The sequence below is a fragment of the Telmatherina bonti genome, assembly GCF_933228915.1.
Source record: "Telmatherina bonti genome assembly, chromosome: 13".
NCBI lineage: Eukaryota > Metazoa > Chordata > Actinopteri > Atheriniformes > Telmatherinidae > Telmatherina > Telmatherina bonti.
Window position 1 is genome coordinate 29,355,904 of NC_136611.1, and position 13,660 is coordinate 29,369,563.

Consider the following 13,660-nt stretch of genomic DNA (forward strand, 5'->3'; position numbering starts at 1 on the left):
GGAGGAGGAGGGACGGCTTTTAACGACTTGATCCCTTGCCTATGGACGACGGCAGTCCCCTTTCTCCAAAGGCAAATGCTTTCAGTATTGCCTCTCTGATTGCGGCTGCGGAGCGAGCAGGAAACGCAGCGTTTGACAAACATACCGGCCTGGACAAGCCAGACCTGCACAACCACAGTTCCTTTAAAATGCACTACAGCACTGTCACCCGGGAAATGGAAGGTAATTCTGTTTATTGATCCCCACAGAGCTTTTGTAGCATGTGTAACTCACCACTGAGCGCGTGCCAAGGACCCTTTCTTTAAGAAAAAAAATTAGAAAAAAACAAACAAAAACACTTGTAGGTATGTTGTTAGAAATGCATGGATTTGACAGAAAAATTGAGTTAAAATGATACAAATTCAATATCAGGGATCACACCAGAGAGGAGAGTTCTGCAGAAGATGGAGAGTGGGGGGGGGGGACTTCCCAGTTCCACTGATTCCAAAGCCTCACCAAGAGTCAGCGTTAATTCGTGGACAGGATCACATAGTTTGAAAATGAAGCCAATAGGAGGAGGGTTTAAACTGGCAACCCGTCCGATAAAACAGGCCATAATAATCCCATCTAGATCGGAGGTAGGGGTGGACATCCATGCCACCAAAGTATTTGTTCAAAACTAGAGAGCAACAGTCACCTGCTGCCTGTTTGTGTGTTCATGCAAATCAGTGTGTGTTTACCTTGTAAAGCGTTACATCTCCTCTGCGGGGCAGATCCACTCGTGTTTGTTAGCGGGGGTAAAGTGGGCGATGCCCTGATCCAAAAGTTAAATGGGTGCCGGAAAGCCTATTAAAAAGGAGCGCACTTCTCTGTCAATCAATCTCGTCCCAAGGCGAGGAAAAGGCACATTACCTGCAGTTCCTTATCTAAATAGAAATAAGAACCGGTTTTTATCGCAAAGGGGAGGCCCTCTGCGTCAGATAAGAGACGATACTGGCTTGCAGTGTTAACACACACTGCAGCGGCGCAGCGCAGAGGCGGCTCGGAGCGCAGCCGGAACGCACTTCGCACGCACTCGGAGCTTCCCTCTGTCGGTGTTTTCACACAATCGACTTGGGTTTTTTTTTTTTGTTTTGTTTTGTTTTGTTTTGGGTTTTTTTTTGGAGATAATTCGCCACTATTCGGACGTCTGCTGTTTTAGACCAGGCAGCCTGAAACGTAGTGGATGCAACTTCTATAGGACTTCATGAAAAACCCGAGACAGAAACTTTTGAACTCGAAGGAGTGCGTTTGAGTCCGATTTCTTCATCTGGAGAGCTTAAGTTCCTGCTTCTGTCTTTGACTGTTTGTGTTTTAATCGACTTATAAAGCAAGGCATATCTAAAATCCAGTTTTCTGGGATGATTTCAGCCATTTCCAGCCCGTGGCTGACGCAGCTGTCCCATTTTTGCGATGTTGCAGCCTTCACGACGAGCAGCCTGAGCAGCCTCAACACGCCGGGGGGCTACCATCTCTCTCCGTCCCCCGGGGACCCCTACAGCCAACATGAATCCCACTTTGAGCCCTGCCCGGCCGCTCAGCACAACTACAACTACCCGGGATCCAATCCGGGTCAGGCCCAGCCGAACGACAACGGAACTCCGAACTGCTCCTCGTCGTCCTCTAACTCCACGCCGAACAGCAAGAGTATAGTCAAAAAAAACCCCAAAGTGGCCAACATTAACGTCCAGTTGGAGATGAAAGCTTTATGGGATGAATTTAACCAGCTGGGCACGGAGATGATCGTTACCAAGGCTGGCAGGTGAGTGCACGTCGCCAGCAGACCACAAGCCTGGTTTACTTCTAAACCTTTATTTTAATAACTGTTTGGGGATTTTTGTGCTGTAAAAAGAAGAAATCGGAGACGCAAAAAATATTATATTCAAGATAACTTGCGCCAATGAGAAAATCAGATGTAAAATATAGAGAATGTAGGTCTAGTTTAATGTGATTCTTTCATTTATTACAGAAGAGAAACTGCAGAAAAAAAGTCTGCCGCATCACTGTAAAATATCCAACAGAGTAAATATAAATGCCACTTTATTATTATTTCCTACAAATCGTTTTAAACTGCATGTTTTTTTTTTGGTTGTTTTTTTTTTTTTTTTTTTTTTTTTTTTTGGTTTTTTTTGTTTTTGTTTTTTTTTAAATTCTTTTTCAAATAATCGCGGAATTTAACTGAAAACTTATTTAACATAAATTTTCCAGTTGCTTAATCAAAGCATGGGATTTTTTTTTTTGTTTGTTTGTTTTGTTTTAGTTAGTTTTTTTTGGTTTTTTTTAGATTTAGTCTGGTAATCAATTGTACCACATTTTGTTATATAAGACATCCTGTTATTGTTTTATTTATTTAGTTTTTATTAATGAAATGCTGAACTTTGCAAAGGCTGTGTGCGGATGTGTGTTTGTGTGTGCTGTACTTTATGTGCCAGCACTAAACTCCATACTAATCGGATCCTGCTGTGTTTTATAAACTTAAGATCAGCTAATTTTCTTCACCGTCTGCTTCAGTTTTACGCATCTCTGTTACGCAAAACGTCGTTGCTTTTTGTGTCGCCGCGTTTGTAAACATCAACACAAGCCGAGAACTGTGTTGCCTCATTGTTTTAATTCGAGTTTCTTAAAAAAAAATCACGAAAGCCTGTCTTTGCCAGTCGGTTTCATTTTCGATCCTGCCAAAGGATTTTTTTTTTTTTTTTTTTTTTTTTTTTTTTTGCGTAAATAAGCTACACGAGACCATTAAAAAACCCCAAAACAAATGGAGTTGAAGAAAGAAAGAAAACTATTCTGCGACAAACGTCTGACTGGGTTGACCTATGACCTTTATGAAGCCTGTAAATGTCCACTTTCTGAATTCTGATTTTAATATTTTTAAAGCCATAAAAGAAAAAAAAAAAGAATATTTGCATTTGAACAAAGTAAAGAGAGGAGAGATAACTGCATGCCTGAAGCCTGAAAGTGAGGGCTGAGTTCCCCCGGTGTGACAGGAGAAAGGAGATCTGCAGCAGAGCACTTCAGGAGCTCCTTCAGCCTCACCTAGCCACAACATGATGCTAATTGAGCGTTGATTTTGGGATCCCTTTCACTGACTCTCCGGATTACTCAACTTTCAACTCGTGTTCTTCAGGGATGTGGAGCTGCTAACCTGTGTAGTTCAGAGAGGGAACCAAAGCCGATTTAGTCTAAAAAAAACAACAAAAAAAACACACAATTCGTTAAAGAACAGTGGCCACTGGGTCTGCATGCAGAGATCAATGCTTCTAAATACACCAATACTGTTTTTTCCCCATGCAGATTAAGTTGAGTATTTACTGTTCTTATGACAAAAAAAGGAGGAAAAAATCCAGTTAAGATGAGAACTCTGGAAAAAAATGCACCTGCGGACGTGCACTACTACTCTCAATTTAAGTCTGTTTAAAATTGATAATTAAAGAAGAAAGACCAGAAAGTGTGTTTGTAAATGTTAAAAGAAGAAGCTAAAAGACAACAAACCCTAAGCTCCATTTAGACCCGTCTCTGCAACCACTGAATTACTGTTTTTACGCGGAAAATGACGCTTTTTGAGGCCTGAGGCTGCAAACATGTCCAGCTTACTGCTTTTTGATACGTTGGCAAAAACACACAGTCTATCCCCCCAATGCGCGCGGTTGATCATGTTTTAGAAAGAAATTTGTATAAACTATGTGAATTAAAGTCAGTATGTATTTGAGGCCATTTTAAGCTCTAATTTAACAGCTATTCCGTCTTTCCCTTTTCTTTGTCAGGAGAATGTTTCCAACTTTCCAAGTGAAAATATTTGGGATGGATCCCATGGCAGACTACATGCTCCTGATGGACTTCCTACCAGTAGATGACAAACGTTACAGGTAACCTGTCCCAGCTAAAAGAAAGAAAAAAAAACTTTTTAGTTTGTGCGCATAAACACTGCGTCAAAATGAGAAAATCTGACAAATATTTCAGATAAATAATAAAAATATATCTATAATCACTTTATATATTTAATATTTATATATTCATACAGATGTTTTTATTCATGCTGGCAGCTTTTGTTTTTCCATGTGTTTTATTTATTATGTTTTATTGCTCCTTTAGGTATGCTTTTCACAGCTCGTCATGGCTGGTGGCGGGTAAAGCGGATCCTGCCACACCGGGCAGGGTCCATTACCACCCAGACTCTCCAGCCAAGGGCGCACAGTGGATGAAGCAGATCGTCTCCTTCGATAAACTTAAATTAACTAACAACCTGCTGGATGACAACGGACATGTGAGTACGCGGCTGGAAATAAATGCACGTGAAACAGACCCCAGCCTAACTGGAGGAACATTTGTGAGCCGTTTGTCCTGCATCCATTAAACGGAAGGATCGACAGTAATTATAACTCGGATTGCAAACAGCAAATCTGTTCATTAGGATTGTAATTAGACTTGAAGCAGAGTCGGAGCCAGATTTGAACTTTAGGTGCTCAAACCACCACAAACTAAACCTCATCCTGCAAAAATAGCAACCACCACATTGTTAGGGGCTTGAATTGTCTCTGAAACTGACTGATATAAAATGTTTAACAGTAATGAAGCTCTTTGATATTTTTGCTCATGGAGAAATTGCCAACAGCAATTCTCTGCGGGGAAAAAATGCACGCGGCTGCGCTCCAGAAATAAAGCACGGAAAGAGGAATATTTCACCCTGGAAATGATCACAGACCCTCCCGCTTGGTTTTCCACACTGACTGAGACTTTTATTGTCTTTGCATTTAGTCAGATCAGAGAAGCAATTGGAGATTTTTCGTGCAATACCTGAGAAAACATGTGTGCAGCGAGGATTGATCTTAAACATAAAGTACAAATACCATCAGTATGTTTTTGGGACATTTGCAGAAAAGTTTCGCAGTTTGAGCTGTGTTGCAAATGAGGTAACCTCTGCTTTTTATTCATTTGCGCGCAATCTTAAAAAAATGTTATATTATTTAGATATTTAGGCAAAGTCTCCAAATACCTCCTTTTTTTAAAATGAGCAGTCAGTTCAACAGAATCTATCATGAAACAACTTGTTGCTGATGGAAAAACAGTAAGACTTGTAACTGTGTTATTCCAGATCATTCTGAACTCCATGCACCGCTATCAGCCCAGGTTTCATGTGGTTTATGTGGACCCCCGCAAAGACAGCGAGAAGTACGCGGAGGAAAACTACAAAACCTTCGTGTTTGAGGAAACCCGCTTTACGGCAGTCACAGCGTACCAGAACCACCGGGTAAGCAGCTCCAGCAGCTGTGTGGACGTGTTGGGTGTGCAGAGAGAGAAGCGCTCCGATGCAGGAGGCAGCAACTTTTTTTTTCTATCTATTTATCCCGTAAAGTTTAAATAGTTTCATTTTATGATTGTTTCTCTGCTGTTTTTGTTTTTATTTTTTAGTTATAAATCAGGATCAGTCCAATGCAATAATGCTTGAATTTCATCAGTTAAAAAAAAAAAAAAATGCACGTAGGCTTCAATGATTCTTCAGGTCTGTCAGCACAACTGCTTCCCCCTTTTCCTGCGTCGCCCCAGTCCTGTTTTCCATCAGCCTCTGCGCCTGTTTAGATTCACACATCACTGCCTTCATTGGTTATTTACAGCGACTCCTAAAGAATGAAACGTTAATAGAAGCTCTTTTCTTTCAGCGTTGTTCGGTGTGGAGGGGTAGGGAGGGGGGGGGGGGGCACGGACACCAGGCCGGGGAGAGAAATATGTCACCAGTTTTACTCTTATTCTTAAAATTAAACAGTAGCGTGGAGTGTAATATTTATTTGCCTACAATTTGACAGGATATTATTATTATTATTATTATTATTATTATTAATAATAATAATAATAATAATAATAATTTTTTTATTAATATTAGCAACAACAATAATAAAAAATAGAGCAAAACATGTTTTAAAAACACCAATAAAGGTTTTTAGTTTTTTAATTTAGTTTAATTTCATTCATTTTTGTTTTAAAAGAAAAAATACATTCTTCATGTATCTTCTGTTTCCAATCTTTTGCATAGTCAAATGTAATGACAAAATAAATCATTGTTTTAGATCTGAGGATTAGCAATGTTTTGAATTGTGTTTGTTTTTCTGTTTAGATCACGCAGCTGAAGATAGCCAGTAATCCATTCGCAAAGGGTTTCAGGGATTGTGACCCAGAGGACTGGTGAGTATTTATACCCAAATATTACAGACTTACTGGCAAGTTTTCACATGCTGTGAAAATGGAAAGCAGAGCCAATCTGCTTTCTGGAGCATAGTTTTTAGTCGTTTGCATTATCTCACATTATCATCTTCCACGTGTTAGATGGGTGGAGTTTGCTGCATAAAATAACACGGTGAAATTCAGAAATCATTTTATATTGTATGAAAGTCACTCAGCTGTGTTTGTCTGTCACTGACAAATTACAACCACACCCTTTTTTTTCTTTTAGTAAACTCAGACAGATTAAGCAAACACACACATTTCTTCTTCACGCAGTTCATTCAGTCCAGCTTATAACTTCTTAGCAAAAGCATCAAAAGCAGTCAAACCAGAATGATTTAGTATTGATGATTACTTCAGAGAATGGCTATAATGGAACTTGAGCTTTGTATTTTACAGAATGTAACATGTGAATCTTTCAATGTGTAAACACACATTACACACTGCTGTAAATCTTAAAACGCACCGTCATCATTCTGATATATAAAGAAACTGTGTCCTTGACATTCATTGAGCGAGTATGTAACTGTATCCGTTCTCCCTGCTCCAGGCCCAGGAATCACAGGCCAGGCTCTCTGCCAATAATGAGTGCCTTTGCCAGAACAAGAAACCCAATGTCATCCCCCCCTCAGCAAAACGGCACGGAGAAAGGTCTGCAGCTCGCTCTTTGTTTCATACCGTGTCTGCTACCTAATATTAGCAAAGCCTTGTTAAGTTGGTTTTCTTTCAGCTGTTGGCATACTGTATTTCTTTAATTGTCTTCAGGGGTTTTATCCTTCACTGAAAAGCAGCAGCATATTTGCAGCGTCAGGCCAATGCTGGTGTTTAATTAATCTTCAAATATCAGCCAGGCGATGTCATGCACTGCAAACATAAAGAGGTTCTATGGTGTTGGCTGACCACAGCCTCAACACACTGTACAAACTGGGATTAAAATGAGGTTTTCTGCTGACTTATGTATTCATTCGTTTAATGCTGATAATTTCACTTATTAAATATTTGTCCAATTCACAAGGCTGCTTTGCTATAACATAAAAAAAATTGTTTTTCAATTTTTTTCTTTAAAGTTTTCAATAAAATGTATAACTCTATATTATAATGTAAAACTATAATGATGATATATCTAAAGATAAACAGTTTTTATTTTATCATATAAATACTGCAATGTTTATAAGTATTACTGTCAGCGGCTTCAAGCGTGAAACAGCGGTGAAAAAGCACTTTGCTTAACTTGTCTAAATGCAGAAAAAAATATGCAGAATTTAAGGAATTCATTGTTTAACTTTCCTCCACAGAAGACAGCAGACGGGAATATGAGCGAGACCCCAGTGGCACACCAATACATGCAGACCCAGCTCACCAGCTCATGTCCCGTGTCCTCAGCCCCGCCCTGCCAGTCCCAGGTGGCCTTCACGCCGTCCCGCTCACGAGTGGTCGACCCAGCCCTCCCCATGACCTCCGACCAGATCCCCACCCTCTACCTCCGGACACCCTGCATCACCACCCCTACAAGTACCCCAACACTTATGAACACTACTTAGGAGCCAAGACCAGGCCGTCGCCGTACCCTTTACCCAGTATCAGAGGACACACATACCATCACCACATGAATCCCGCCACAACTAACATGTATTCAGCCACCAGTGGCCCCTCTAACTATGACTATGGGCCCAGATAATGGCTGCTGTCCACTGAGGCAAATGGTGCGCAGCACTGTGGGAACCATACCAGGAAGAACGGCAACACAGTTCTTTCTACTGATGGCTTACGCAACCTGTGTGGAACAGTCACAGGCTGAAACTCCTCTCTACTGGATAAACCCTGCCGTATTTATTTAAAGGAAACGTGCCTTCGCGTTAAGCATGGGCACCCTGTTCTAAGCCCTCAAGGAGGTCTGCTTTGACCTTTGAACTCAAATGGCAATGAGGCTGCATCCTATCTGAGCAGCGCAGACATTGAGCCAGCAAACAGGAGGAACCTCTCCTTAACACGGACATGACTTTCGATCACAGACTGGGATTGATTTTTTTTTTTTTGATGCACTTTTTGATTTGCTTTGTTTTTATTGCTTTCAAAAAAGCCATATGTTATATAGTCCCATCAACTTTCTAGGTAGACGAGATGTTTGCATGTTGAGCTCATCAGAGAGGATGTCGAAATACAGCAAAATGTTTTTTGCTTGAGGAAAAAAAAAATATTTTGAAAGATTCTGAACATCTTGAGCCGCTCTGAGAAACTTGTACCATGGCACTGACTTGCAGCAATTTTAAGTAAATAAATGAAGCAGAATGACTCTTCTGTATCAGTAAAATAAACATTAAATTCTTGTAATTCATAAAAAAAAAAAAAAGGTGTCTGTGCAAATGTTGCATTCAAAGCCAGGGGGCGGGTTGGGAAAAACTTACCTCCCTTTTACTATTGTTCGAATTTGTCCAACTGAAATAGGTTGAGGACTCTGCAGCTCCAGCACTCATTGGCAGGCAGGACGTGGAAGCTGTCTAAACATTAGATGATGGGATGATTCAAATGTCAAAATCTGCACCTGGTGTTAAGAACAAAAGCACAAATACTTCCCTCATAGCTGTGACAGAATGTTGTGAAACTACAAAGCAAATAGGAGCTTTGGGCCCACTGCGGACTGACTTTTAAGATTAATTTGTAAATAAAACTTGAGAGTTTTGTTTTTTTTTTTAAATTTGATTTACGGCAACGAAAGGTCTAAAATTATGAATTTTTTTAAAAGTATTAAATGATCATAATAGCTTTACAAGAACTAAATATAATTTATTTGTTAACATTTTTCATCAACTGCAAATTAGTTGGCAAAACATTTTCAATAGGAAATATAAAACAATGATGGAAATACAAAATAATTTTAGGAGATGCAAACTAGAAAAAAGAACATCCATTTCCTCCAAAAGGATATCATTGCTCATCTTTAATGGGACAAGAGGGTTATTTTTGAGAATGTACCCCCCCTCCCTCTCCATCCATTTCCACCAGCCATCTCCTATGAAGTCCTGTGAGGAATGCTTTGTTGTCAAGGTTAATCTCATCGAGAGAAAAATCCTGCTTTGGGATTTGTGGCTGTCGAAATACAAAGGGAAACGAGACCTAATGATTCATTTCAATAATGTATTTTTCTTTTCCTTGAAACGACTGGAACTGAGCGGAGAGTTGGGAAAATGATGCCCGAGGGTGCCTGACCTCTCACAGCTAAATGGCTTGTAAAGGTGTCAGGGGTTAAATAATGTTTCCACTCATTCAAAGTCCAGCAAATTGGTTGTATAAATTTTGTTTGTTTATATGGGTAATTACAAAAAAATTTCATACCATTTACCGTAACATTTTTTGTGTGGCCAATATGACAGCTTACCTTTTCACAAATGAGCTAACACATCAAGCTAGGCTAGTTAGCCTTGTTAAAATAACCTATTTTTTTAGCACAAAAATATAGCCAATAAATCATATCAAGCTTTTTTTTAAATCCAGAACTACTTGACATATTTTTTCCATTTAAAAAAAAAAAAATTTGGTGATACCTGAGCTATTTAATTCTCTTTAAAAAAAAAAAAAAAAAAAAAAATATATATATATATATATATATATATATATATATATATATATATATATATATATATATATATATATATATATAAAAATACACGACTATGTTTAAAATTCAGGCTTTCTGAAAAGCAATGATTTGCTTTCAAATGAATAATTTTTATAACCTAAACCAAGCTCACTATGAACAACACAAATATTGCAAACACCACCACAAACTTTCCAGCTTAAATCGCTGCTGCTGGCTCTGCATGCAGCCAGGAAGAAGCGCTATGGAGGTGTGTGAAGCGGCGCCGGCAGGTGCCGAGGATCATCAGCCGTCCTGGAAGCCGCGAGACCCCGCGAGATGTGGCAAGGCTCGCGGTCTCTTCGCCGCTGGTCGTTATGGGGATTGGAAGTGGGAAACAAGGGAGGCTCGGGTGGGATAGCAGGGTCAAGAGGCCACATGCAGACTAATAACAGGTTTCACCATACAGAAGACATCAGTAAGACTGTTGGCGCACGTGGTATTTAGTGAAACCGCTCTAAATAAGCGTCTGCGTGACCTCGTGTCAGTAAACACTGGAAACTTCCAGGAAAATTTGAAATTAAATCATCGGGTTTCAACACAGTAAGGCGCTTAAATCTTAAATACTTCCTGTGTATTTCGACTTTGAAAAAGAAAAAAAACACAATTGTTAGAATAATATAAAATAAAAAGTTAAAATCTGTCATTGCATTCAGAACTAAGGCATTAGAGCCGCACGTACAAAAAGTCAAGTTTTAAACAGTTATTTAAGTCAAATGAACAAGCCTCCTAGATGCATTTAAAATGTGCTACTGCCTTAGTAAGCAGCGTTTTACATATCATCATTGTCATGTAGCTAATGCATTTATCCATTAAATAATGCAGTTTCCCAAGACAGTTTCTCTTACAAAGTATGTAAATATATATATAAAAAATAAAAAAAAATTCAGCATATCAAGTAAATAGAGTATGCTTATATTTAAAACTGTAAGAGTATAATTTAAGTGCATATTCTTTAGTTGTAATTAAATACTAAGCATGTGTACTAAACATGCTGTTTTCTTCTGACACCACTATTTATACTAGTTTATATTTACAAGACAGTATGGTGTAATGAAGATGTTCTTCATATACTGCATATTCAGACAAACATTTAATAAACACCCTCACATGCTGCCCTCAGAGGAAAATATGGGAAATTGCGCCTACTGAAGAAATGAAAATGAACTGCACATCTGTACAACAATTACCTGTCCCTCCTTTGGAAATTAATTATATATACAAACAGCATGATAGTTTTTTTTGTTTTTTTTTTACTGAAATTCACCTGATTAGCTTTACCATTTTCTTTTCTAATAATCTGCACACTGTTTTACTGCACAAATGTTCGGGTGCCCAGATGTTTGTAGCTGCCGCAAAAAAAACATGGTAATAAGAACATGGCCCCTGAAGGATGAAGAGGTAAAGGATGGATGATAATGCAGCCTGGAAGATCACTTGACACTCATTTGGATCATCTGTTGTGACAGGTCTGTCAAGGCCGTGATGCAGTCGCTGCAGCTTGGTGCTAATATCAGCTGCTGAGCCTGCTGCATCGGCGGAGAGTTATTGAAAACAAACCAGGTGAACCAACTGGATTCCTACTCTGAAACAACAGAAGAGCCTTGATTCCTGAACATGTGTTTCACATACCACCGCCCCTTTACTTTTTTTTTTTTTTACAAAACATGGTTCAGCTTATGGTGTCCACCAGGTTGCTGATGGATATTTTATGTAGAACATTGCTATACATCACAACACAAAAGCCTCAGTATGTTTGTGTTAACATCAATGTGAAACAATTAAAAGAAGTTTAACCATGCAGGGGAAACATTAGTCTTGGATTGTTCAGAGGGGATTACTTCCACGATGCAGTACTAACCCCCCCCCCCCCCCCCCCCCCCCCCCCCCCCCCCCCCCCCCTCCATTATTTAGGGTTTCTAAATAATCAAAACCTGGTTTGACGTCTCAGTCTGTAATATAATCCATGAAAATAACTGAAGGCTTAGGGAGCAACAGAATCAACACACACTTGTAACCTACCGGATTATGTCCCGTCCCAAAGCCAAGCTGACCTCTAACCTCAGAGGCCAGGGAAGACATACGTTAGGTGATAAGTGAAGCCCAAGGCCTATTGTGCAGATCGTCCCCGACCATTTATTGACTTCCTAAATGATCCATTATGAGGTGATTTACGACGCCTACGCCACCCCAGCAGGCTTTTCTGAGAATGACGAGCTGCTGTCGCCGCCATTCAGAGGACATCTGCACCAATGGACCCTGTATTTGATTTATCAGAGAACGGACGGAAGCTGGTCCACACCACCTCAAGTGTTTGTTCAAAGACAACGGGAGCGTTAGGAAGCTATTATGGATGCAAGATGTCACCGGAGGGGTCAGGGACAAAAGGTATGGACGGACTTCTGCAGGGAACATGGTAAACAATCATCTTAAACTTTCTGTGTAAAGATATTCTCATTTTTTTAAAAAAAAATAGTGCAGACAAGCAGAATTGAATGAAAATACAAATTTAGGAAAAAAGAAGGAAGAAAATAAAAGTGCAGTTAACCTTTTTTGTTGCTTTTTTTTCCCATGACGGTAGCATCATAGCAAAGCCGCTTGTCTGGCAAATGACCTCGTCTTTCCTCTGCTCCCTAATGATTCCTGGCCATTATGCTCATCTGGCTCTTTGATTTCTCAGGCCTTTCCTGTACAGCATGATGAGCTTCTCAACTATGGATCATCCCAGGAGACAGAGCCGTTATAAAGCAAAACGTTGAGCGTTTGAAGCTTTGGCCCCTGGCCTCTGGACATGGTATGATAACACGGACTCCCATGCTGCTCCATGACTCAGAGATATTATTAGAGACAATGAAGAGAAAAACACCTCATTATCATCCGTGGGCCTTCCTGACAAATGCTGTTTTCCTGAGAAAGCATCTGCATTTGCCATTACAGAGTTGAAAGGGAAATTTATACCACATCTTATTTCATTCGAACACTCGTCTGCGTGGTGGTGTGATGTCATTTTATAGTTTTTTCTCCTGTTTCTGCCTTGCAAAGAAAGTACATTTATCAAGAAAAGTAAATCAGCTCATAAGCAGATCGTTCTGACCGGAGAGAGAGAAACTACTGATCAGCACATCCACTAAATCAACACCTCTCTGTTCTCCGCGTCCCTGCCGTGATTAACCTTGTTTGACAAATACAGCTCAGGTCAGGCAGGAGGGTCGGCGTGTTAAGCTAAAAGCTGCTAGAATAACAACACGGGATTAAATAGCTGCTCAGGTGCGACGTATACCTCAGATTCAAGTCCACTGAAGCAAATCTCCCATCAGACAAGTCAACATAATCGCATAGCTGCAGAGCATCGCGTTAGGCTTAGCAAACAGCAGGCTGAAGGGGTCAGCTTCTATCTGAAAGCATTTCAGCTCATCTAATAGAAATTTTCTAACAGGCTGCATTTAAATGCAGCCATAAAAATCAATCCGTTATAGTGTGAGAATCTGGGATAAAGTCAGCTTTGTGGTCAAAGTTTCCCTTCATTATCTCTGCCTCCTCATTTATCATTAGAACAGTCTGTAATAATTTACAATAAAACATCGAGGTTAAACATCAAAATGTAACTTTATAACAGAAAATATATAATTTTGGTAAATTAAAAAAAAAAAAAAAATCATTTCTGGCTAATTTTAAGCATACATTTAGCATTCTGCAACTCTGTCCAAGTATTCCAGCTTGAATGATTTATTTCTGTGACTTCAGTGCACAAACTGGGGCTATTGGCACATTTCACCAGCGCAGATGGCAGCC

General features: G+C 39.7%; 1 protein-coding gene across 1 annotated transcript; it reads left to right on the forward strand.

Moving 5' to 3' along the window:
• Positions 1-1,269: 1,269 nt before the first annotated feature.
• Positions 1,270-8,161, forward strand: tbx1 (T-box transcription factor 1). The gene is made up of 7 exons (XM_079251789.1): positions 1,270-1,780; positions 3,783-3,884; positions 4,111-4,282; positions 5,111-5,266; positions 6,128-6,195; positions 6,785-6,885; positions 7,530-8,161. The coding sequence occupies exons 1-7, from the start codon at positions 1,380-1,382 to the stop codon at positions 7,910-7,912; spliced, it is 1,383 nt and encodes a 460-aa protein (XP_079107915.1). The 5' UTR covers positions 1,270-1,379; the 3' UTR covers positions 7,913-8,161.
• Positions 8,162-13,660: the final 5,499 nt, after the last annotated feature.